Source organism: Phyllopteryx taeniolatus, chromosome 4 (genome assembly GCF_024500385.1).
Source record: "Phyllopteryx taeniolatus isolate TA_2022b chromosome 4, UOR_Ptae_1.2, whole genome shotgun sequence".
NCBI classification, from domain to species: domain Eukaryota; kingdom Metazoa; phylum Chordata; class Actinopteri; order Syngnathiformes; family Syngnathidae; genus Phyllopteryx; species Phyllopteryx taeniolatus.
The window spans coordinates 26279099-26305534 of record NC_084505.1 but is presented as its reverse complement, the minus strand read 5'-3'; the positions used below and the strand labels follow the sequence as shown (position 1 = coordinate 26305534).

Here is a 26436-nt window from a genome sequence, read left to right as displayed (position 1 = left end):
ATATAATATACACACATACACACACACAAGCCCGCTGTCTCCACTGGCGGTTATGAGCCCGAGATGATTAACAGCTAATTAAGGTCCAATCTGGAGAGGCCTCTCAGAGTAAAGGATTGCACGTGGCGCCGCCGCCGTCATGCCAAACGGCAGCTTGTTTTCGTAGCTGCGAGTGCTTCTCGCCGGGCAATAAAAGTAATCCACCGTAAATTATGACTGCTGCAACAGATACACTGTGCACATATCTTGTTGTTCGTCTGTTTGGAAACATGCAAGAAGTAAAAGCCAGTCACCGACTTTGGGCTGGACAAATAGGGTTGCAAAATTTCGTGAAGTTGTAAACTTTACATAGGAATTTATGGAAATAAATCGGAATGAACCAGGAATTTACAAAAATTAAGGTTGGCTCTTACGACTGGTTAGAGCATCAGCCTCACAGTTCTGAGGACCCGGGTTCAATCCCCGTCCCCGCCTCTGTGGAGTTTGCATGTTCTCCCCGTGCCTGCGTGGGTTTTCTCCGGGCACTCCGGTTTCCTCCCACATCCCAAAAACATGCATAAATTGGAGACTCTAAATTGCCCGTAGGTGTGACTGTGAGTGCGACTGGTTGTTTGTTTGTATGTGCCCTGCGATTGGCTGGCAACCAGTTCAGGGTGTACCCCGCCTCCTGCCCGATGACAGCTGGGATAGGCTCCAGCACGCCCGCGACCCTAGTGAGGAGAAGCGGCTCAGAAAATGGATGGATGGTTGGCTCTTAATAATGAACTTATATACAGTTGTGGGAAATATATTTTAGCGTAATTCTGTTTTTTGCTATGTGTCGTGAGGCAAAACTTTCCTTCAAGCTACAGTTTATTTTGGGCTAAATAAGTTGTGGGTTATTTGTTTTTGATTTTTTTTCAAAATCCCAAACCATCAAACCACTCTCCATGTTAACTCCTGCCGTAACCTGTTTAAATAAATAAATAAATTGCACCAATGTGCTGGTTATTTATGTCATGATGATTAGTAAAATCAACATTGTCAGCCTCTACCTCATGCTACAAATGGTAAAGCGAACATTATATCAGTCAAGTTTTTCATAACAACAACATCTCAGCAATGAATAGTTAAGCCTTCTAGACACAAATGAGGGAACTACACACACTGTGTCTACTACAGAGATGAGGGGTGGCTTTTTTTTTTTTTTTTAGCGGAGGGTAGACTTAGATGTTAAGAAGTTGTCCTGATAACATTGTGTCTCTGAGCTTAGTCAAAAGTCTCTGACATTCCATAACATACAGGATATAGATATACAGTATATATAACAGTGCTTACCTGTTTTACTTTTTGTCTGACCGTTAAGATTGTTAATTTTAAATCACTTTCTGTGCAGCCAGTGGTTTGACGCCGGAAGAAATTGTTCCCATTTCTATTACTTCGTATGTGGAAAAATGTATTGTACATTGCGTTCGAAATTATTATGCAAGTGATGTTTTTCTCAGATTTTCCTAAATAGTCAATGCAAATGACAGTCAGCATATGAAATGTAGCTGCATTCAAATCCAGGAAGTCCTCGAGTTACGACGTACTCGACCTACGACGTTTCGACTTTACGACCCCCGTGCCTCGTCCGCCATTTTGTCGCTAATGCATAGTGCTTGTCTGTGTTTGTGCGCCGGGAGTATCTTTGCCTTTTTCGCCCTCCTTTTTTCACATTATGACCCCAAAGAAGAAAGCTGGGTCAAAAGAAAAGCAATTACCATGTAAACGAAGCTTAACATCATAAAAAGATCGGAGAAAGGAGAGACACCGACTGAAGCCCAAGTCTTTACCGATGTTCGTCGGTCGACCGTGGCGACCATTATTAAGGACAAAGCCCGTATTTTAGCACACGTGAAGGGTTTCGCCCCCACGAGGGATACAGTGGTGATCACGAAGCATCGTTCTTCGATCCTTGCCGAGATGGAAAGATTACTTACGTTATGGATGGAGGGTCAGAATCAACGTAGGCTTAATATCAGCCTAATGGTCATTCAGGAAAAGGCACGGCGTATTTTCCAAACTTTGAAAGAGCAGAAAGGCAAGGACGCTGAGAAGGAGGAATTTACCGCTGAGATTCAAAGCCCGTGCCGATCTTCATAATCTCAGGGTCCAGGGGGAAGCTGCATCGGCAGATGAACCGGCTGCGAAAGCTTTTCCGGGTCATCTCGCCGACATAATCCGGGAGGGTGGGTATCTTGCGGAGCAAGTTTTCAACGTGGACGAAACCGGATTATTCTGTAAGCGGCTGCCTAATCGGACCTACATCATTTTTATTTGAATGTATTTTAGTTTCTTTATACAAAGTATTTCGACGTAAATTTAGACTTTAACGGTGAAATCCGATTTACGCGGAAATCCGGGTTACGCCGCCAGCGTAGGAACGGAAGTCGTTCGTAAATCGAGGACTTCCTGTATTGCTAGCAGTTTTAAAACTGCATATTGACCCTTTAAGATTTACTTGGTCAAATAATTTCACATTTGACGGGTGGACAGGCACTCAGAGACCCAACTAATTGTATTCAAACTATTAAAAATTCATTTTACAGAACAAGTTCTGTAAGTGTGGGGCAAAATGTTGAATTGCCGTGTTTGTTGGGAATCTACTGTACATCCTGGTTTGTGGAGGACTATGGGCAGTACAATTTGATTCTGAGGGGTGTACAGTGGTGCCTTGAATTACGAGTGGCCCGAATTTTTTGAGATATGAGCCGTCATTCGGCTGTTCCCCCCCCCCCCCCCCCCCCCCCCTTTGACTTAGGAACTCAAACTTGAGATGAGTGCTAAACTCACTTCACAATAAGCAGCAGTTTGGCAAATTATTTATTTATCTATGTATTTTAAATTGTTTAAACAGGAAAGCCTTATTGAGATTAAAAATCTCTTTTCAAGAGTACACTGTATAGTGACTAGTAAACAATGAATCAAAAAAAGCAGTTTCAAGCTGTTTAATGTCACTCCCGGTTGAAGTTTACTTTCAAACTAATAATAAAACAAAGAGAATTACGCATTATATAAAACCGACAACAATTTTGCCTTGAGAACAGACGCCTCCAGCGTAATGCTAACATATAATGGAAAATCCAATTGACATGCTAACAGTTAGCATCGGTAATTGCGGTTTTACAACCCTTCCAGCAACGGATATTTTAAAAGGTGGAACAGCTAATGTAGACAGATATGACAATACTCAGGGGCATAATATTCTCTATCCTCTAGGAATATAGGAATGACTAATATAACACCAACATACTGAGTCTATTCTTCGTTTGTGTCTGCATGACTGTATTATACAGCACTGCTTCCGGGTGCCCAAGACGGGCACACCAGAAGGAGCAGCACAATGAATTGGATTGCAGCATTAAATCATGACGTACAAACTGTTTGTTACTCCATGTTTTGGTAAGGTACAATATTATAGAGGGCTATATCATTAAAAAACAAACAGAAAAATGTTTGTTTTTTGGGGAGGAGGCTGTAACGGCTTAATGGCATTTCCATTCATTTCAATTGGGAAAGATGAATCGAGATACACGTTTTGAGTTACAAGCGTGGTCGCGGAGCGATTTAACCCTTGTATCTCAAGACACAACTGTATTTTGGTTGTCCTGGTCGTCAAACCAGGCACTGCTGCATATAATTCAAACAATGCTCCCAGGGTAAAAGAGGGGTTTCCATTCCTATCCAAAGCAGTAAAACTCATTCTCTGCTCCCTTGTTCATATTTGCTTCTTTTCAGGCATCTTTTGCTCTTGTCATGCTGCTGACAGACCAACAAACCACACACACACACGCTGTACATATACCCAGGGGTATTGCATTATAAGTTGCACATTTTGTAAATCATGTGTTGTGCCTTCAGAGGGAAACCCTTTTGCTGGTGTTGAACGTTCAAGACAAGTGAGTAATGGTTTTGACTCAGACGCTGAGGAGCTATACATGTGCAACACTCATCTGTACGCACCACAACACAGTGTTGTCATTGACACTTACTTACACTTTGTTCTTTCCCACTGGACAACGAGTTACTGTCACCTTCATAAAAAGCTTTATTAAAATGAAAATAGATGTCTTGTAAATTTGACACAAGGCAGAGAAGTTTTGTTAACGATTAAAACAATTGCCAAGTACCTAAAATTCAGCTTGTTGCTCACACTACCTGAGACATTTAAGCACATACTTCCTGCTAGTTATATACCCACAATGCTTTGTGTAACACACAATACATAACACGGTTGTGTCATCAGGGAAGATGCATTTTTGTGGCGGAGGCAAAGCTAGCTAACTAGAAATTATATAGTGGGGGAGGGGGAGACTCATGCCAAACGCCCAAGTGGGTCCCTGAGCCTCGTTTTAGCCAAGCCAAAAATATTATTTTATTATTGTATATATAAAGTGTAAAGATAGGTGAACTGCTGTCAATGTACCGATGTAAAAAGTATTTTAAAAAAACATTCTCCCCATTTTTCCAAAAGAAGAAATAATTCAATAACAATCTTTCCCAGCAGCGGTGAGTCTGTTCTTCGGTCAAATTTGCACCCTCATAAAATCTTTAACTGTCCAGGCAATATTATTTTAGTTATATTAGTAAAAAAAAATGTATTTCCCCATGAGAAAGGTTGGTCACCACTGATCTATATAACTTTTTTATTGATTTAACTCCAAACGTGTGTAGTCATAAGCAGAGTATTCTGATTAAATGACTTCTGTTGGATGTATTTCCTACAGAATAAAAATAAATGCTCGACTTCAAATTTTTAGTGTGTTCATTGGAGCTGTGCGCACGTCTCTCTGGTGACGACACTGGCGCTGCGCAAGGTATTTTCATATTTAAAGTGTGTTATATTTTTCTGATGGATTCCAATGACATAGATTTCAATTACAGTCTCAGGAAACTCCATGTGCCATAATTTATAGCCAGCCTCAGAATTCAATGAGTAAAGCACCCGTTCAAACTGCTGTTTTTTTTTTTTTTTTTTTTTTTTTGGTGCAACTTTAGAGGCCCCCCAAATTTAGGGCAAACTCTGAATTGTGGGCCGTGGCACACTTGGTGGGGAATACATTGTGGTCGTCTACAACCATGCATTTCTGATTTGTTAAGCAGATAAAATGCCTTCTTCCTTCTTATTTGAATGTACGTATCTCATACTCAGAATTAGTTTTCTCCTTTGAGAGCATTTGGTGCACTTCACAGCTGTTTTTAAACAACAAACCACAAAGACCATGCTGAAGCGTGAATGGACACATGTCATATTAATATGACATAAACCACATTTCTATACTCTTAAATGGCAGCTGGGTTATCCAGTCACACCACGTCACTGATGGTGTAGTGATTCATTGGCATGACTTGCGTGGGTTCCGTTCTCACTCAGTGACGGTGTGAATGTGAGTTTTAATGGTTGTCTGCCTCTTTACATATCCTGTGATTGACCGTGGCGAATCTTCAGCCGGGCTAGCCACCAAGTCATTGGCAGAGAAAGTCATTGTTGGGGCAGGGGTGTGTAAATTAGAACGTCTCGCTTACAGACACATTTTAAGAAATAGGCAAGTAACAAAAGGTTTATTTGGTTGTTTAATAATTTCTCACTGGATGGGTGGGCAGGCAGGAACAACCGTTTGTATACAAACAACTGAAATTATATTTTGCAAAAAATGACAGTCACTTTAATCTATTACAATAATAATCGCATATTTGCAGTCGTAGTATGAATAGCCTGGAATTGACATGTAGTTGCATCTGAAGGAGCCTCAGAAGTGTACATCAAACTAGTAGCCCCTTGCATTAATCAGTATCCAAGAAGCAGCTCAATTTTAAAAGGTTTGGTGAGTACATCACTCCCTCATGTGTGCTGTTGCTTGATTGTTGTTCATTTGGTTTGATTTAATCATTAAACAATACCAAATAAACAACAATCAGTTCATAAGCAGTAATCAGAAAAAAAAAACTTTATGACAGATTTTTTTTTTTTTACATTTTTTTTATTCAACTCATCAATGTAATAATCGATAGAATAATCGATTCAAAAAATGTTTGATAGTGACAGCTCTAAACAAAAAATATTTTTTTAAAAAGTCACTTCTCCACAATATGCCCTTTAACAAATCTTGTTGAGGTTGCTCGCCAAAAAGCCAAAGAAAAAGCCATAGAACTCGCTGAACTGAGCTTGTAAGCTACTCCTGTACAAGCTGTGAAGCAATGCACTTGAGTGGATCTACTTTATTACGTAGAATAGCTTCGGCATTTCTTCCCACAGTTCCCCGAGCTCTCACACCGGCGGCCATCCACGATGAAGCGTCATGTGACGTCTGTTTACGTTCCCCTTTCATCCAAACCTCGCTTGTACATAAATGTCATTCCCACCAGCTTCTCTGCCTTCTCCACCGGGATGCACGTGTAAGCTGAGGTAAACCACCGCAAGACGTGCTTACGCGCTGACTGAGTGAGTGTCAGTAGCCCTCCCCGTTAGCGCCACGCTAATCTACTCTTCACTGCCGCGCAATGGGAACGGGGTTGGCGTGGTGTGGCCGTGATCTGGCTAATGTCAGACGGCGCTCGCCGTAGGAGCGTTGTCGTATGGCAGGGGAGGACATGTTTACCCACTTTTATGAGCCCTCCCCCCTTTATTTCGCTAGTCTTCTTCGGTGACATCACAGAGGGAGAGCCTGAGAAATACGCTGATCTACTGCTGCTGACAACCTGACTCGCTAATGTTGTCCTTCTCTTCCATCCTCCCAGATAAATCCTTTCTTCTTCTTCTCCTACATCTGTTTCCTTATCTCGGAGTCAGCTCAACGGACAAGTCGTGTTAGTTGTTTTGGCTTCTGTTGAATTTTTTTAGCAAGTCAAGAATGCCAAAAGTATCATGTCAGAGGCAAAAGCTAAGAAATAGCTGCAGTATTAGCGCAGATTAGCAGTAGCTAAGATAACAGAGTTATCAGCGTTCACTTCCAATAAGCAGCACATACAGAGCACTCAAATTTTCAGAGTTGTTGTTGACATGGCATATTTGTGTTAGGCAATAAGTTTGCCAGTGGGGACTTTGCGCTATTCCTTTTGCAGTCTGGACGCAGAGTCTCAAATAAAACTAGGGATCTATGATACCACTTTTTTTTTTTTTTTTTTGTTTTTTGTTTTTATAAATAAGACTGATACCAGTACGGGTATTCACTCTTGAATACTCACCGATACCGAGTACCGATTGGGAACAAAGACCTTTTCTTTCTTTCTGTCGCACATGATGATTTGCTAGTGTGCCAAAATGCTGCAGTGTAGCACCAGCTTCTGGCAAGGACGACGTAGTCAATATCGTATTGTTTTTGCCCCAAGTATCAGTGACTGGTATCGGCAGCCTTCATGAGTGCACAATAACTTGAAATAAGTAAATAAGCACCCAGCTCTAAATAACACCATACAAATTTATTTGTTGCTAGTTGTTTTGTTTTTTTTCAAAAATAGTTGCTAGAGGGGTTGGAAAAGTAATAACGTTCACAGGAGACAGAGACCGAGCTCTGCAGCGAATAGCGAAAACCTGCAAGTAAATGATGTTCCTCTAAAAGGGTTTATAATGGTTATCGAGGCCACAATATGGCGGCAAAGCAATACATGAAGCTTGTCAAGTCACTTAAACATAGTTCCTTGGCACCAAGGTGGTACCAAAGCAATACTCGTCTTTTAGACATAGGCAAATAGGCAAGTTTTTAGCAAACAAAGGCGCATAGATTCCCAAAAATAACTGTGAAAAGGTGTATCCGTGAGTAGCGAATTTTGAATATGCGGGGGAGCGCTATAGCAACAAAAATCACTAAACTGGCAACACTGGGTTGCCCTCGGTTTGTCACAAGGCCTGAGCTACGCCCATGGTCATCACGGTAGCGAAAGCTGCAGGAGCACATTTTACGCACCACTCGTTGACAAGTGCAAATCGGCAGCTTGATGATGAAGTGCTGCCTCGTCCTGTGAAAATATTATTGATACTTTTCCTACACCCTCTGACCAATTAGTAGCAGCTACAGTAGGCTTGTCACAACCACCTGGCTTCACCCCCGTCATCATGGTAACCAAAATCCGTAATTCTTCTTGCTGAAATTCTTGATCCTTTGGGTATTTTGATGAAAGTATGTAACGGACATGTTAGCACCGTACTTTGTTTTTCATTGAATTATTTTATATTCATGGACTAGAAATGTTTCAGACAAGTATTTATTGTAACTAGAAATAGCAATTTTGGTTAAAAACTGCATGTGAATGCTGATGAGTTCACACTGAATTTAAATATTATAGTATGAATTGAAATGAGACATGAGTGGGGAAAAAAGCTGCACTACAGGATAGAGGTACATTTGAAAGAATTTGTCCATTAATTAGGGAATTTCCTTACTGAAATTTTGAACTTCTTCAAAAAGTGGGTATTTTTTAAAATGTTGAACTGATTGAAGATGGAATGATTCAAATCAGTCGAGAAATGGTGGATCTGAGGTATAAAAAAAAAAGCCTCGGAAAATGTGATATTGTTTAAAAAGTAGGAATTTTTAGACTTGAACATTGTGACAATAGAATTGTTTGAATCAGTTGAGAAAGTTGAATTTCCATTAATCTGAATCTTTTTTTTTTTTTTTTTCCACTTGGGGATAAAGTCAGAAAAATTGTTCTCAGGATGTGGAATTTGGTTTACGTCGCCTCCGTCAGATCAAAACTCCGTCGTAACCTCTACAGTTCTTTTCCGTTTATTTATGTTACAATGTAGTTGTACAGGATTAACATCAGTGTTTGTTACCTACCTCAAACTCCAAAATGAAACCAAACCAAGACGTTGAGTCAGTGCCATTAGTTTCGCCCATTTACTTCTCAATCAGCTTTGTTTACTTGCTTGTCCAGCGCCGTAAATTGGACCACTTAGTTCACTCCGGCCTGACGTGACGTGTTTGTTTTGAGGAGATACTGCACCAATCACTGCTCATTCAGATTCTTTTCCACTTCCAGTCTTCTCTTCAAGTAGATGGAGGCGGTGGAAGGTTTGGTTTCGGGTTTCAGGTTGCTGACGACTGCCGCCGTTGACCCACGGCCACAGCTCTCGCAGTAGTGACCCGTCTAATTAGCAAAGCGGGTTGGAAGGTGGAAGGGGGGTCTGCAACACACCACACGTCTGCGGTTCTTGCATGTGAATAAAGGAAACGGCTGCTGCAAGGTTCTCCTTCCTTACGTCACCCCCCTTCATCCGTGTTGAGGCGGGCCCCTCGGTCCAGGCTTCCCGGATGACAGTCGGCTTCTCATTTACAGCGAGTTAATAAGCCCTTTAATCAGAGCGCTTGTCAACCTTCGGGCTGGGGCAAGTCCAAGGGAGCTGATCCAGAGGATCGGATGACTGGAAGAGAGAGCAGGGAGGTGGGGGATGAAAAAAAAATGAAGGTTGACTTGGAAGTAAAAGTCAAAAGAGGGCAATTGTACTTAATATTGAGGAATTCCAGATTATTACGCTGGTTTTATTTATTTCGATTTAAGTACGCAAATTCGCTGATTTCCATATTTTGCAACTTCTATTTTTCACTGAAAAACTCACCTATTTGCTGTTTTTTTTTGTCTTCAGGCCAACGCCATGCCTGATATACAGGTATTGCTTTGCTGCCATCCGGCAATCCATCACAAAACCTTTTTGGGTGGCCGTCAATTACTCATAGATTTTCACTCTTCACAGCAGGGCTCAGTACCTATCCCCCACAAATAGTAGGGATTAACTGTAGTTGCAAAATTATAACTGCACTAAATGGAGTGCTCCACCAAGGCCTGAACAATCCTCAGCATGTCCTTAAAACACAATCTTGATCCGCCAGGTGCTATTCTTCTCCAGTCCTGTAGGTGGCGATAATGCACGTTAAGCAAGCTATTTTCCAACTTCTGGATATGGTGGGTCACTATTACAATTGCCGACATGCCCGTTTCCCGAGAACATCAGGGAGGAAAAATCATTCCTACACACACAACATTACAGGATAATCGATGAGGATAATCTTTCCGAGACATCTGATATTGGGGCCTTTGTTGACTTTCATCATAAATTGGGGGAAATGCCCTAATTCGCCCCGATTATTAGTTTGTCTGTACCAATGTAAGACTTACTATTTATTTCCAAATGATTTGCTTCCACTAACTGCAACAAGCCTGTGACCCAGAACGCCAAATGTTGATATCCAACTCATTTTCCATTCTTAAACCCTATAGGGCATGCACTTTACCTGCTAAAGACGAAACCGCTGTGAGTTTTTGGTCTACAGCATATATATATATATATATATATATATATATATATGCTGTAACTTAATTCCAATACTTTTGAAGGGGGGAGTGTACATATATTTTTTTTAAGCATGGTGTGATAGTGATAAGCATGTCTGCCTCACAGTTCGGACGTTATATGCTCGAATCTTAGTTCAGACCATCCTGTGTGGGTTTTGCATGTTCACTCCATGCTTGCATGTTTTTTTGTTTTTTTTTTGTGTGTTTTTGTTTTTTGTCCAGATCCTCCAGCTTCTTCTCGCATTCTAAAAACATGTATCATAGGTTAATTGAAGCTTTTAGCCACAATGCATGCATACATCAATACAAAAAAATAGCCTTATTGTCATTCATCTTCTCAAAACATGTTATCCAAAGTTTTTGACACTTAGTTTATTAATACTAAGTAATGGACTTCAAAGGCTTCAGTCGTCTTCAAAGCAAAACGAATGGAGGACGTAAGAAGACGTGGTCACGTGAGACGGCACGATCAGTTAGTGCCATACTTCCTGATTTTTCCTTTGATTGTTTGATATTTATTGCCTAAAAGGGTTTTTCGCACAAATATTTACTGCAAATTGCTTATAGGACTGTGTAATTGTACTGTAGGTTTGTGCAAGACTGCAGCACATTCTGACTTAATTACAAATTCAAGTTGCAATGTTCCCCAGCTAAAATCTGTGAGTAATAGGTTTTTAATTACTCCTGAATGCAACAAGATGGTTTTTATTAGACAGGGCTATGGCCTGACTAAATTAAGCTCCTCCCCTTACTTCAACATAGTTCCATGGCACCGAGATGACAGAAGATGGCACCAAAGCAATACTTTTATATTAGACAGGCCTTAGGTTGAGTACAAAGACAACAAACGGTGAATTGACCCCCCCGAAAGCATTTTTGGAATAGGTGAATTAACAAATAGTCAATCACGAATATGTGGGGGAACAGAACTCCATAGTAAACCGAGGAGCCCCTTTAAAAAATATAACAGAACTAGTTAATAATAGAAATTCTTTTCTGTGTACACACCTGACGCAAGTTTGCTTTATCCATCCGTAACCGATACCAAAAGAAAACGTTTGCTGCGCTGACAACACCTCACAGAACATGTGCGACCAATTATGCACTGAACATGCGTCGTTATTTGCATGCAAATGAGCGCATCACTTGTTGGGTGGATTTCAAACATCTTGACAAAACGTCTGTTGTAGGATTTTTCGAGCCAAAAGTGTTTGAACTCACCTTGTGTTTGAAGTGATAGCCCGCTCAGTGTGGACTATCAGACGCATCACATCAAACTTTAGAAATGGAAAATATGGATCACAATCATAACAGGGGAGGAAAAAAAAGTTTGAAGGTGACGTTTTTGAAATGCAGAAGTGTCAGCCAGCTGCTTAACTGATCACTTAGTATCTTGGCATTTATGGTAAGGGTATAATGGCTATAGAAAAAAAAAATGGTGTCTGTAAAGTGTCGGCCTTTGACAGCGACTCAGTCAAAGTGTGTCTGTGGTCATCTCTTGGGGCGGGTGTTTTTTTTTTTTTTTTTTAGTCCGGTGACATGCTTTATATTTCAAAGCGGGGAAATCATTCACGTAATCTGACACAGTCTGGGCATGTTCGTTTTTGGGGTGTATTTTCATTGGCATTCGTAAAACAGCCCTGCTCAACCCTGACTGGAAAGAAAAAACAGACTTGAGATTTTGGAAAAGACACTCATGACCTTAGAGCAGGGGTCCTCAATATGTGAAACTCGGGCCAAGGCAGACCGGGAACGATTGTTCGATTATTTTGAAAAACGCTTGAAATTGAACTCTTGAAATTGCATTGCATTGCATAGCAAAAGTCTCAAGAACTATGCCTGAAAAGACACGGGAAGTCCGCCATTTTGGCTCTGTCGTTTACTGCACATTTAAAAAAAAATAATAATAATTCAGCCCCCGAAGCTGGTTCCACTCTGTAAGATGATATTTGTTAGGCATGTCTATAATATTTAAACCCACAAACAATTCTCAAGAACCCATGGCCAGAAATACACAAGAAGTCTGCCATTTTAGTTTGAAGCACCTCTTTTAGGGTCCAGGGTTCGTTCAAAGCCGGGACATATAATAGAAATCTTTTTGGATTACTATGAAATTTGAACCATTTATATTAGACAGATGGCGGACAAAGACCTTTAGTGATTGTCATTGTGAGCGCAGCATGGCAGCAAGGTCTGATGATTCGCGGCTCCACAAATGCTCATTTTATTTTTGTTCAAACATAAAAGTTGTATTAATCAAAAATACAATCAATCAGTTTTATGTATTTTTTGCTCTTATTTGAGAGTTTGTTCCAACATATAGACGCTGATACAACTGCATGATATAACAAAATGTTTGCGCATTAATTATTAGACATTGTTTCAGTTATTGTTTGTGAAGGTAATCGCCCCACTGATGACAAATGTGCGTCCCATCCGTGTACTTTGTCAAATATGAAACAAATAATAACGTGGTATTGCTGTGTCTTCTATCCCTCACCCCCCCCCACCCCAATCTGAATTTACATAAAGGCTGCTAAATTATTCATTAATTATCTCAGCAGCCCCTGTGGATGAGCGTGGCACACAAACTGGATGCTAATTGGACCATCAATAATCCCGCGTGCTTTCTTGGGAAGGGGCCACTCGATCCCACCTCGGGAATCCGCTATCTGGCCCAAACCTTCTGCTCTTTCAAAAGGAACTCACCCAACCTGGCGCAGAATCAAATATTATCTTACTTTGTCAAACAATTCTTTAGGTTTCACGATCATTATTATTATTTTTTGGTTTTGTTTGTTACTTAGAGAACCATGACTTATTTTAAAAACTATGTTTTCACTTCAAATTGACTCACACTAAGAAGTCTGGTTTGTAGTTTGTTCCAGACTTAACCACATGCAACTCTGTGAACCGAATCAAACATAAGTCATTTATAACTTAACAAAATAAACAATGATATTGTTTTTGGAATGCAAGTTAAAAACTTCAGATAAATAAATGCAGGATTTATCTTGTAACTTGGCAAAATGTTGTAATTTAATTAATTAGTAATTCATTTAATTAAGTAGAGGGAAAAAGCCACAACATTGTTTACTATTCAAATTAAATGTAAATATAAAATGATTGTTTCAGAATAGGATTAAGTTAAAGCATTACAAAATATATAACCATTTTCAAAATATATATAAATAATTAGTAATTTTGCAAAATAATTTGGCATGTGATTGCCATTTTGTAAAAAATACAATACAAATGTATACATACAGTATGTTTAGAACTTAAAAACAGTATGAATGTAGTTAAATTATTTTAAAACCGTTAAACAGCAGTTGGTCACGACCCAAGCAAAAGACAACAATATATAATTTATTTAATATTTTAAAACTTTAAAACATTTTGAAGCATAGTAAGTTAAAGTTTGCTTTTAATTACAAGTAGTTGGGTTAAGATTATTTCCCCAACAAATAGATTTTTTTGTAAAGGAAATTATTTTTGAGAAGTGTTCATTTCATTTAAATATTCAATTTTATACTGTACATTATTTTTTAGTTATAATTGAAATGTATCAGTTGTTTCACGAAATCCTACTCCACTCTCATGAGAACGGTCTTCTCCTAAATTCCAGCGAACCAGTCGCATCGAATTCCAAAGGCTCGACCTCGTCGTACTGCTACATCCTCTGACAGACGCCAAACAAGGACAATATTCCACAGATAGTCTCGTATGCACGCTGGCGGGAGGCCCCAGCATTACACTGACTCTTGAAATAGTGAACGTGAGTGATTTCCATGGGGGCGTCCACACAGTAACGCAGCGGCTCGTCTTTGTTTCCGTCCGCTGATTGACAGTAGAGTGTGCCGCGCATTAAATACCCATCAGCCGCTGCTTTGGCTTTTAGCAAGAAAAAGGGGAGTGAAGGGCTGTCAAAGGTCAGTGCTGGCTGGAGCATAATGAATACAAACAAAGTCATAGAGATTTATATAACACCTTATGTTAAACCCATCATTAAAAAACAACAACATACTTTTAGTTTGGAGAAGCACACATACAATACAAACATTATACGTAACAGTGAACTCCTATTCATCTCAAGGGATACGTTCCAACTTACCCGCTAATGTATATAGAGAGACCATATACAAGTGTTTTTGGGTACCGTATTTTCACGAGCATAAGGCGCACTTAAAAGTCTTAAATTTTTCACGGAAAATCTCTATAAATTCCAAAATCTGTAAATGTTGTTGTTGTGACTTTGATGAGCGCTCCGCTTGACTGACTGGGAGCATTTCCTGCCGACACGCTGCTTATATAGAGGAAAGGCGGCCGTGACTGAGGACAGCATGCGGACGTTAAAGGGGGAAGGGTGCGCGTGAAAGAGGACGCGAAAGGCACGCCCCCAGTAGGTATATAGTTCCAGTATGTGCATTGTGCAAAACATCGGTTTGGCTAAGGACCCCCGAAAATGGCACCTACGAAGAGACGCGATATGGATTGTGGATGCCTGGGCTAAGGTATCTGCTTTGACTGTTTCGCGAAAGCCGGCATCATTGCTGAACAGCCCCCCGGCAACGAGACTGACTCCGACAATGACGAGAGGGAACCTGGCATGTTTGGAGAACTTGCCCAGCTGTTCATTTCGGATTCAGAAGATGAGCACTTTGATGGATTTGCAGATGAGGATTGATCCAAAAAAATAACGTGAGTACATTGTTAAATACGCCAATAAAGTACAACCGAACTCAGTTTCGCCTGCCTTTTTAAAAGACAGGCAAAACTGTGCATGCAAAACTTAGCGTGCATGCATGCTACGGTATGTTTTAAGCTAGCGTATGTTTTACCATGCCTTGCCTGCGCCCAATAATACGGTGCCCGCCTTATGTATGTGTTAAATACAGAAATACACCCCGTAACTGAGACGGCGCCTTTTAATACGGTGCGCCTTATGGTCGTGAAAATACGGTAGTTTTAACCCGCCCACATTCTTTGAAGACATTTGAACTTATTAAAACACACTTTTTAAACATATTGGTATCGTACTTGAACGCAAAAAAGTACGAGCATAAAATCTATAGGAAATACTGTGCGTATTGTAGTGTCTGTGTGCCTTTAAGAGGTGGGGGGGTGACATGTAACGTCAGCGAGTGTGTGTGTGTGTGCGCCCAGGCATAAGCTGTGACCGACAGCAGCACCTGCATGGGTGTACTCATTGTGTTTTAGTGTTTCCCATCATTCGATAAACGACTATGGCGCTCCTTTTCCCACATGCGAGAGCATTACAGCAGTGCTTCTCAAAGTGTGGTGCGTGTACCACTAGTGGTACTTGAATGAAGCAGTTCAGTTCAGATGTACTTAACTTTAAAGTTCAATAAATTTGCATTTATTTTTTAAGAACTGGTTGATTGGATGACTGTGGCCAAGCCACAAGATTTTTATGAAAATGTACTGTATACCCACAGCGGTATTTTCTGAAGCGTGGGTTGTTGTTTCATGAGAATTGCTTTTACTGTGAAATTCCATGGAGTTGCCTTCCTGTCTGCAGTTGAGTAAAGAACACCCTTGGTCATGTGGTATGCATTATGAATGTATAAAAAAAAATTCTAAAATGTTAACTAAACTAAAAACATTTAATTGTGTAATTTGAAAATAATAATTATCTGGGGTTAACTTCTTTTTTTTTTATTATTATTTTTTTTTCAAACATTGCCATGTCCTATTAAGACTTCTTTCACTGGAAGAACACAAACGTAATTCGTTCATTACATAGAGAACATTACAAAACAAAAACCAATGCTGTTTTAACCAAAATAAAAACAATTTCTGCTCAAGTTCAGTTAATAGGGTAAAGGTCAGGGGATGATGGTGGCTACACCATGAGTTCTTCTCCCTTTTACACCCACAGCAGCCAGAACGTTAATATTGTCTGCAGCATGGGTTGGTGCATTGTAAAAGATGAGAAATATATATATATATATATATTTTTTTAATTTTATTTATTTTTTTAATTTATTTTTTTTTAAACGGCGGAATGCAGTGTCGCTGGGTTCCCCTTTTGAAGTCGAGTAGCCCTACACCATATGGTATGCATTTTAAATATATTAAAAATGTCAAAAAAGTTACTAAAGTTGTAAAATGTGATACTGGAATTTGAAAAAAATACGATAACTTTCTGGGGTTACGTTTTTAAAATTTTGAATCATTTCCATGTCCTATTAATGGTTCTTTTACGGGAAGAAACATTAAAAAAAAAATCTGACATATTTCAGTCATTACATTAAGATCATTTAAAAAATCAACATGCAGTTTTGACCCAAAAATATATTGGCGGCTCAAGTTCTGTTAACAGCGGAACTCAATAGGGTTGAGGTATGGGTATATGAGCAGCTTCTGTAACTGATGTATTCCCAATTTTGAAAAAGTTACTAAAGTATGAATAGTCATGCTATGATTTAAAAAAATATATATACTGTAAAGTTGTTTTCTTGAAGCATTTCAATGTTGTTTTATGGATGAGTTCACTATAAGAACATCAAGGACATTTCCTTTGAACTAGTTCTTGAAAGCAATAAAAATTAGAGTACACAATTAAAAAACAGATATGTGCTTGAGTTGCACTCTCCTGTTTTCTCCCCGCAGTTTCTTATGTGATTGCAAGCAAGTAATTAAGAGATTGGGGACGAATTAGCGGCAGAATGAGCTGTCAGAAAGTCACATTTAAGTGAGTGATGCGCTGCGGCTCTGCCGTAAAAATTTAAATGATATAAATTGCCGTTTAAGTGCAGCGCCGGCTAATGTTTTGCCGCAAATTAATGTGACACAAGGCAGCAATGACAATCAAGGGCTGTCTCATTCTAATTTGGTCGTGCTTAGAAGGGCTTTTGTAGCACCGACAGCTTTACACAAATTAACACAATTGCCTTCTTTTTACGAGGCCCGCCATAAATGTTTTTTCCCCTCCTTGACTAGCTAATGAGGAGGGAACGCGGCAAGCGTCGCTGTGTTTCGAGGCGCACTCGGTAGAGCAAGAGAACAAAGACCCCTCTCAATGTCTCCCTAATGAACGACAAGAGTTCCTTTAATGGCTGATGCTCCCCGTATGATCAGATATGGATGTGTCGTGCTTTTTGCTCGTTAGAGAAATCATTGGCAGGTTGCGTGGCAGGAACGGCTCGCTCGCGTTCTCCGAGGACTTGACGACATTTAAGCAATTACTGCTTCTCGCTAATGACATGATGAACATGTTTAGGGACGATGGTGTACATCTGTCGTGTCATCATCATCAAGTTGTTGCAATATGACAAAAGCCATGTACAGTGAAACCCTGTTTATCGTGGGGTATAAGAAAGGTGTTTTACCCCTCACACATGCTTTAAATACATTTAAACCTATTAAAACACACGTTTTAAAGTATTCTTTCGCTGTGTTCTCAATTACACCAAGAAATTGGAGACGATCATAAAACGTCACTTTGAGGAAATGAAAAGAAGACTCCCTCACTTGCACAGTTCTCCAAATAAGAGGTCAAGGGTGCTTTCTTCAATCTGTTTATTTGTCACTCCCAGTTGAAGTTTACTGTCAAACTGACACATAAAACAAAACAAAACAAAAACAAAAATTATATACATATTTAAATGCCAAAATGTTCAACCAAACCGTATAATTGCATCTGATGCCAGTCTGCTAGCTTCATGCTAACATTTCATGCAAAACCCCATAGACAGGTTTGCTTCAAGCTGTTTGTCACTCCCAGTTGAAGTTTAAAGACACACAAAACAAAAGAGAATTAAACATTTTATGCATATTTAAATGCAAAAATGTTCAACCACACCATGTAATTGCGGCTGACACCAGTCTGCTACCTTAATGCTAACATATAATGCAAAACACCATAGACAGGCTAACGGGAATGATCATAGCTGTTTTGGTAATTATATAACTTAAAGCAACTGGTATGGTACATAAACTCAGTGCAGCAACACATACAAACAGCATACAATATCACTCACAGGCAGAATATTTGCTTCTGGGAACAATGACTATTATGGCAGCTTAGTATGAGCCCTTCTCTGTTTCTTCTTCTTCTTGCCCTGGATTACACTGCATCTACTGTACAACCAGTGGAGAGCTCCACTGAAGGTGCGCAACTCTTAAATTCAGATTTGCCTGTATACTATAAAAACCCCATGCAAAGGATCACTTTAAAAATCCACGACATGGTGCGGGCATGAAAGGGGTGCACTGTAAAATGGAATTTTCCTTTGTTTGTTGATGTTTTATAGCAGTGAATGAGCCAAGCATGTTGCCTTGCAGGCTCTGGAGAGCGAGTTTGTGTCCTGCCAGCTCCACCAGTGGATCGACCTGATCTTCGGCTACAAGCAGCAGGGGCCCGAGGCCACCAGAGCCCTCAACGTCTTCTACTATCTCACCTACGAAGGCGCCGTCAACCTCAGCTCCATCAGCGACCCCATACTCAGAGAGGTGAGACGCATAATTCTATCCAATGGAACCATATTTGATAACATTATCTCGTTGGCCAGTGAAAAACGTATACCTAAATGTAAATCTTGGGGTGACTTCTATTTTTTTTTTTTTTTTTTTACATCTGAAAAAGAAAAATCTATTCATGTATCAGATGCAAAGAAAAATGTCAGCTTAAGTACAATGACAAACATATAATTTAAGAAAATATATTCGATAAATAATAATTGTAACATTTTCAGATAAAATATTGTAATTATACAAATATATTGATTAAATATTTTGCAATTTAAAGTAATTAAAAAGTAGACAAATAATGACTAACAACTATATGTTATGGTTATAATTTTGAATTTTTGAATTTCACTAAAATTCATAATTATTTGACGCATTTACTTTTTATGAGTAGAAATTGTTTTTTCAATGATCTTTTCATTTAATTACAGTAAAATGCCACAATAAAATAAATGTATTTCATATCATGATGTAGTTCCACATTTAGGCCCTCTTGAAAGTGCTTTGCTTTCATTATTATTATTATTATTATTGTTGTTATTCTTAGACCAAATAAATCCCCATTTGGAGGACCCCGTCATACTCAAAAACAGACCAAATTTTGCAGGTCTGCTCATCCTGTTTAAAATTGGACTGTGACAAACATGAACTTGAGCAAACATCCATCTATCATCCACAGCCATCTAAGTAACCAATATGGTTCCTTGCCTGATAAAGTCTTAAGTTACATTACATTGAAGAGCGTGCTGCGTCGGCGGAAAGCACACATTCACATTAGGGCAAATGGATGTATAATGTGATTATTATAAAAGCATGTGTCCTTTTGCTGTGTCTGTACTTCACGGAGATGCAGTTAGTTGCGTTGCTAAATCGGTTGCATGCATGAACAATGCGTTGTGCAGATATTGCTGAGCAAAGCACTCCACTAGCGACTCTTCCACTCGGACGGCTTCGAGCCTCCGCCTTAGCGTTCATTCATTATTCATGGCCCGCGTTCTGAACACATAAGCCCGAAAGCGACGCACACCAAACGCTGCAGAGAAAAACACAGACCGACAAATAACTTCCTGACAAGTTCACCAATCTGATGTGAAGTCAAAAGGCGGCGAGCCAGCAGCGAACTTGTTGGCCGCGTTTCCGTCAGCACTTTTTTCGTTTTTTTGCCCAGATCATATTGTAATCATTATCAGCCCATCACTCACTTAAAAAAAAAAAAAAAAAAAAGGTATACATGGTTTCACTTCAAGGATACGGTCCAAGATTAGGGTTTTATTTGGATCACGGTCAAATAGTGTTTCTAACTTGAGCTATTAGCATGGACCAAAAATGTTCTCTTTTGCTTTAATTTTAATGAAGTTCTGAAATGTTTTCTCATTGATTGAAAATCATTCAAGAGACAGTTAATGGTTACATTTTAAGATGACATTATAGGAGACAGATTTTTTTTTTTTGGGGGGTGGGGAGGGTGTTAGGGATACCTAAAAAAAGAATGCCTTAATTATCCTTATAGGAGACATATCATTATTTCTGTGATGGCTACGTACATCATGTGACCAACCCTGAAAACAGGTTTGCAGACTCTGTGTATGCTGCAGGTTGCAGACTTGATAGTTTGAAGCTGAACTTGCTAAAATGTTCAAACTATCAAGTCAGCAACCGCAACATACACAGGGAGTCTGCGAACAGCTGGTCAGTCTCTCAGTTGAGGCGTATCACTTTCACTATCACCACTGTACTACTTTCCTATTTAGACAGAGCTTTGACGACAACTTGTGGCCTCTCAGGGTGTTACAAAAATACTGCAAATGGATGAATCTTTCAGCAAATAGCTGGGAATAGGTTCCACAGAAAAAAGTGAAAATGTGAAAATACGTGAACAAATTATGCTTATCAAGACCGTTTACATCTTGTCCATCCCAAAAGGAGGGTTCACTGAACTGTATGGGACTGGGGGGTATATTGTGGTCATCTACACTCAAGCGTTTCTAATTGTAATAAAGCGGCAATAAGAATTCAAGCGACGGTCTTTTGATGGAGATGAGTTGCGGGTTTACAAGGAGACTGTTCGTCTTCAGATGCCCTTCATGCTCAGTGACTGCAGCCTCACGGGCACCAGGGGTGGATCTTTGATTTATCACCTCATTCACCCTAATTCCCATCCAGATGTGCTTTGGCCTTATAGCTGCGCACACATACACACACACACACGCATACGCATGCAAATTTGCACACACACGTGCACAGTCCAAGCCCATTACCCACTCCTTTGGTTTATACACACTTCCCAGTAATGGATCACTGCTTCTTCATTATTTTTGCGGATCATAAATACATGCATGCGCGTTTGAGGTACGGTCAAGCGGGTGGTGCGTGTTATGTAGTCTAAAAAGTGCTTGGGTGTGAGATGGTGGTGTCCACACACTTTTGGATAACCACGTGTCTGGTTGTCTTTTGTTTTTTTTGTTCCCCCCCTCCTCCCAACTATAGTTTTGGTTTATAAATTGTGGTCAGTAGTGATGTAACAGTATGCCAAAAATCACAGGTCGGTACCTATCTTGATTTTAAAGTCACAGTTCGGTTCACATTGGGTAACAGTAGGGGAACAAAATGCAGAACACAAGAAATGCATTTACAGTAGTCATTCAGTTTCCGTACCGCTTATACTCACTAGGGTAGCAGGTGTTGTGGAGCCTAACCCATTTAATGACACTTAAAATGAAATGTGAAGAAACAGCGAGCTGTAAATTCTTCACTTATAAAGATTCTCAAATAAAGAAAATAATGTACAGCGGAACCTCAATTTACATTGGCGTTCCTTTCCGATGATGGCGATGTACCCGAATTTCGTCAGAACACACCGTAGGCTATCAGTAACCTACGCTAACGCAGTTAGCAGTTATAATCCGCTATGTGCGGAATGTCACATGATCAACGTGGAAAACGGGATAGTTTTGACTTTCTGTGTATGCTATGCTAACGAGCTACATTCACGATGTAAAAATTGTATTGAATAATTGATGTATACATTAAAATTTAATTCATTATAAATAATCCCCCCCAAATGAACAAGAATTATTTTATTTTTAGCAAACTTTAAACTTTGATTTAGCCAGGCGTGGGGTGGGTGTGGGGGTTCCCCAAAATATGATTAGTTAAAACATATTTATTCATTTTTGTTCATTTATCTCTTTAAATAATTTGTTAATTTATTTATTGTAAAAATGATTAAAATAAGCAAATGTGTATATATATACTTTTTTTTTTTTGTTATTTAGTAATTTGTTACATATTTCATTATTGATACAATAAACTATTACCATTAACAGACATGTATGTTGTTTATATTGTATTATATGTTAAGTAACTGGTAATTATAACTACATTTCTTATGATTAATAGTTAAAAATAGAATCAACGACCTATTTCATGATTCAAATAAGATCTTCTACATATTTTCTGGATACATTTGAACTTATTTTTAACATCATGTTCAATAATGACCTGGCCTATCTGTCCATTTTAGCATTAAAATGCAACCCCACCCCGGTCCAGGACGTCCCCGCGAGTGGAATCTGTGAGCCTTCACGTCTCATGTCTCGCCCTCAGTCTGAGCGCCTTAATTAGTTAAATAAACCCATGTCGTGCCGTCCCGGCCGGCCGAGCCTTCCGCTTTTAAGCCCGACCCTGTGGGTACAGCGGGTGGAAGTGGAGTCGTGGGGTCCTGTGCCTCGTCACGGACCCCCGGGAGGTGTCTGGGTGCTTTGAGACGACAAAGGGCGTGTCCCCAGAGTCGGCCATTACCGAACGACAAGCTAGTTCTGAGTGGAACCTGCGGTTTCTGCCGGAGGCTGTTCTTTGTCAAGGCAGCGAGACGCACGTTTGTGTTTGATTCTTGTTTGGTAGGAAGAAGTAGTTGACCGGGGAAGTGGCTTGTGTGTTCCTGGTTGCTTGGTTTGGTTTGGCTATGTTGTCGGGCAGCTGCGAGGTCCCATCTGGCCCAATCCAAACACTCGGTCAAGGACGTTTGTTGATGATGTCTTGCATTGCATAAGCTTATAAAAAAAGACAGATCTTAACCAAAACTTCCCAGCAAATTTATTTGATGAGGGACAGAAATGCTTTTAAAATGGTTTCTGAGTCACAGTCCTTTTTATTACACATGCTGTTTTTATTATTAAACAGTCTATTACACAGTGGATTTAAAAAGTCTAAACACCCCTGTTCAAATCTCCCTTCACCATTTGATCAAAGATGTTGCAATCACAGCGTGCATGACATCATGACGATAATGCAGTTGCACAAGTGTGCACACCCTCTTATAACTGGAGACGGGGCTGTGTGCAGATAAAATTAACCGATCACATTCAAACACATGAACTGAGTCGTCACACACCTGCCACCATGTAAAGTGTCTCTGATTAACCCCAAATAAAGTTCAGATGTTCTAATTTTTGTACATCACCAAAACCTAGCATTTGAAAAGAGGTGTCCATTGTACATGCTTAGGATGTCAATTGAGTACCTAATCTTACGCAATAGTCCCCCCCCCCCCCCCCCCCCCCCCCCCACGAAGAAAACTTGATGCCAAACTTGACCAAATTCAAATGTCCTCAAATTAATGGTTGAAGAATCAGATTTAGGCGGCCGGGTGGACGACTGGTTAGAGCGTCAGCCTCACAGTTCTGAGGACCAGGGTTCAATCCCCGGTCCCGCCTGCGTGGGTTTTCTCCGGGCACTCCGGTTTCCTCCCGTATCCCAAAAACATGCATCAATTGGAGACTCTAAATTGCCCTTAGGTGTGAATGTGAGTGCGAATGGTTGTTTGTTTGTATGTGCCCTGCGATTGGCTGGCAACCAGTGATAGCTGGGATAGGCTCCAGCACGCCCGCGACTCTAGTGAGGAGAAGCGGCTCAGAAAATGGATGGATGGATGAATCAGATTTGTCTTCATTTTAATAATTTGTATATGACCACATACACACACACTTATACACTTGTGTGTTTAAAAATGTATGGACATAAATGGACAGGATCGTGTATGTTTTCCATCTCTCAGGGAGTTTGGAATATCTCAGCACAGATTAGGGAATGTTGCCGAGACCGCTGCAGAAGCATGATTACATCCTGTCTTGCCTCTACTATGAGTGTGTGTGTGTGTGTGTGCGCGCGCACGCAGATGCATTAATGCACATCTGTGTTGCCTCTGACCAAATAAAGAGAAACACACACCCGACGTCGCCTTCTCACGGCTGTGCAGGGCTTCCCCCTCTTTCGCTTATGATTACGGGAAAATCCTGCAACTTCTCACAACACAGAGCCTCGTCGGGATTGCACACAGTTGGCGTAATTCAGCAGGGTTAAAAGGGAATGAAGAAAATCCCACTGGTTGTTTATTTAGTCTGTGGGTAGTTTACAGTTAATCTCACTGTTTGATGAAGTCATATTTTTGGGGAGTATGGCAGGCCATGTCCCAAGCTGTTATTGTAAGGCTACATCATTCTTTTTAATACATTTTTGGTATGTAAAATATAGCCACATAAGAAATTTGCAGGCCGTCCAGTGAAAGTCAACGCAACGGGTGACGCTATAACGGGTTATTCACTTTTGCTTTGGTATAATTTTGTAACAATAATAGCAAATTGAGTAAATCGTTGAATATTTATAGTGATTATTAAATGTAATTACCCCCAAAGATCATACCTTTTTATTTAGTCATTTAAAAATTATTTATCATTTATTTATTTCTCTATTAAAATTTTTAATTAAAGAAAATGTGGTTGGACTAAATTCTGTTATTTTTTCTCTCTTTTGTTTTTCATGAATTCATAATTATAAATGCAGTCTAAGAATAATGGCAAAGTGAGTAAAAAAAAAATACATTATGAATTTAAAGTGATGTTGAAGTTGAATAACTAAAGTATACCATAAGGTTATTTTATCTTTATTATTATTATTATTATTACTATTATATTTTAGTTATTTGTGTAGTTATTTCAATTTACTTGCATTGATTTTTTTTTACTTTGATTGCTTTCCTTTTTAAATCAATAAAATAAAATTGGAATTAAAATTGAAAATAAACAAAACATTTAAATTAGAAGATGAAAACAATCACACATTAAGATAAAACTTATTTCAACTTGTAATATTTGTGAAATATTTTTTCTTTTTAAACAGTGAAATAAAAATAAACTGATATTGTAATCAAATCAAAACTGTATTTATTAATTATTAAAAATAAGTCAGTTAAACTGAAACTGATTTGATTAATTGATTGACTATTTTACCTTTTTAAACAATTCAGTACATATTACATGAAAGTATATTACATTATATATAAAAGAAGAAAATTAAATCGTGTAATCTGAAATCATAAAAAGGAAACCAGCCAATAAATAAAATTAAAGGAGCATGACTTTTCGGTTGTCCATGAAAAATGAAAGTCTGATTTTGGATATATTCCAAAAAATGAATTCAAAATAAGCATCTTTGTCGACATCTATATTTATTTATCACTTTAATTACCCAATCCCCCCCCCCCCCCCCCGTCTGTGTTATTGGCATGGATTAGAATAAATCGGTCATGTTTGACATGCGGCTCCATCTTGTCGAGTGGCAGCGTAAATCAAGCGATGACGTCTGCGGTGGGGGGGAGGGGGTGACATGGCCTCTGAGGGCGTCTCCGCCATTTAAATGTATAGAATATAGAAGAGCCTCATCAGACATGGGCCAGCGCCCCTAAAAGAGATTGGCCTTGCCGACGGGCCCCCTCAACTCCATACCGTATAATCACCTGCATATAAGACGGGGCGCGCTGACCTATAGTGGAGGCCTCGTAAACGTCGCAGTAATGAAGACGGGTTGAGTGGCTCTGAGGAGTCGCTTTCACGCATTAGCTTACGCTCCCGTTCCGTTCGACTCTCAGGAGCACCAATAATGCTACTTGGTCAATTTGACCCGCATGTTTGTTGAATGTTAAAACAGGGGTTCACAAACGTTTTTTTGGGTGCTGGGGTCAGGCATTTTTCCAGGCAACCCCTCATAATATTAATGACAATTAAACATATTGTTAACTACCATGCGTACCCCTAAATACCATGCAGCAAACCCCAGTTTATATGAAAATCCCACCTGCAGTAAGTGAAAATCCACGATACAGAGAGACCAAACATTTTTTTTTTTATATAGTTTTACCCCTCCCGCCCGCTTAAAACACATTTAAACTTTACACTTTTTTAAATATTGCTTTGAGCCTGTCCTCACACTCCTGTCAATAAATGATCGATTGTCCTATAACATAACTTTGAGGAAACAAAGACTCTCTTGCTTGCACAAGAGGCTTAGCGTGCTTGCTTCAAGCTGTTTGTCAATCCCAATTGAAGTTTACTGTTAAAGTGACACATAAAACCAAAGAGAATAAAAAATATAGTTAAACACCCAAGTGTTCAACCAAACCATTTAACAAAAGTCTTTCTAGTTTATTTATTGATAATATATACAATATTTTATCTTTTTTATATGAAGCAATGTAATAGAATTAACACAAAACACTTTCTGTTCCGGTTCAAATGGACTCGCTGACTTGGAATCAAGAAACAATGATGTTTGAAACTGTTTTGAACAAGAAAT

General features: G+C 39.5%; 1 protein-coding gene across 9 annotated transcripts in view; it reads left to right on the top strand.

Annotated features, from left to right (window-relative positions):
• The window catches only part of lrba (LPS-responsive vesicle trafficking, beach and anchor containing), a 266996-nt gene that overhangs the window by 204395 nt on the left and 36165 nt on the right, over positions 1-26436 (top strand). For all 9 annotated transcript variants that reach the window (XM_061770952.1, XM_061770951.1, XM_061770956.1 and 6 more), the window contains one exon: positions 18625-18792. In XM_061770952.1, coding sequence (XP_061626936.1) covers positions 18625-18792 — 168 coding nt within the window. The remainder of the gene's footprint in view (positions 1-18624; positions 18793-26436) is intronic.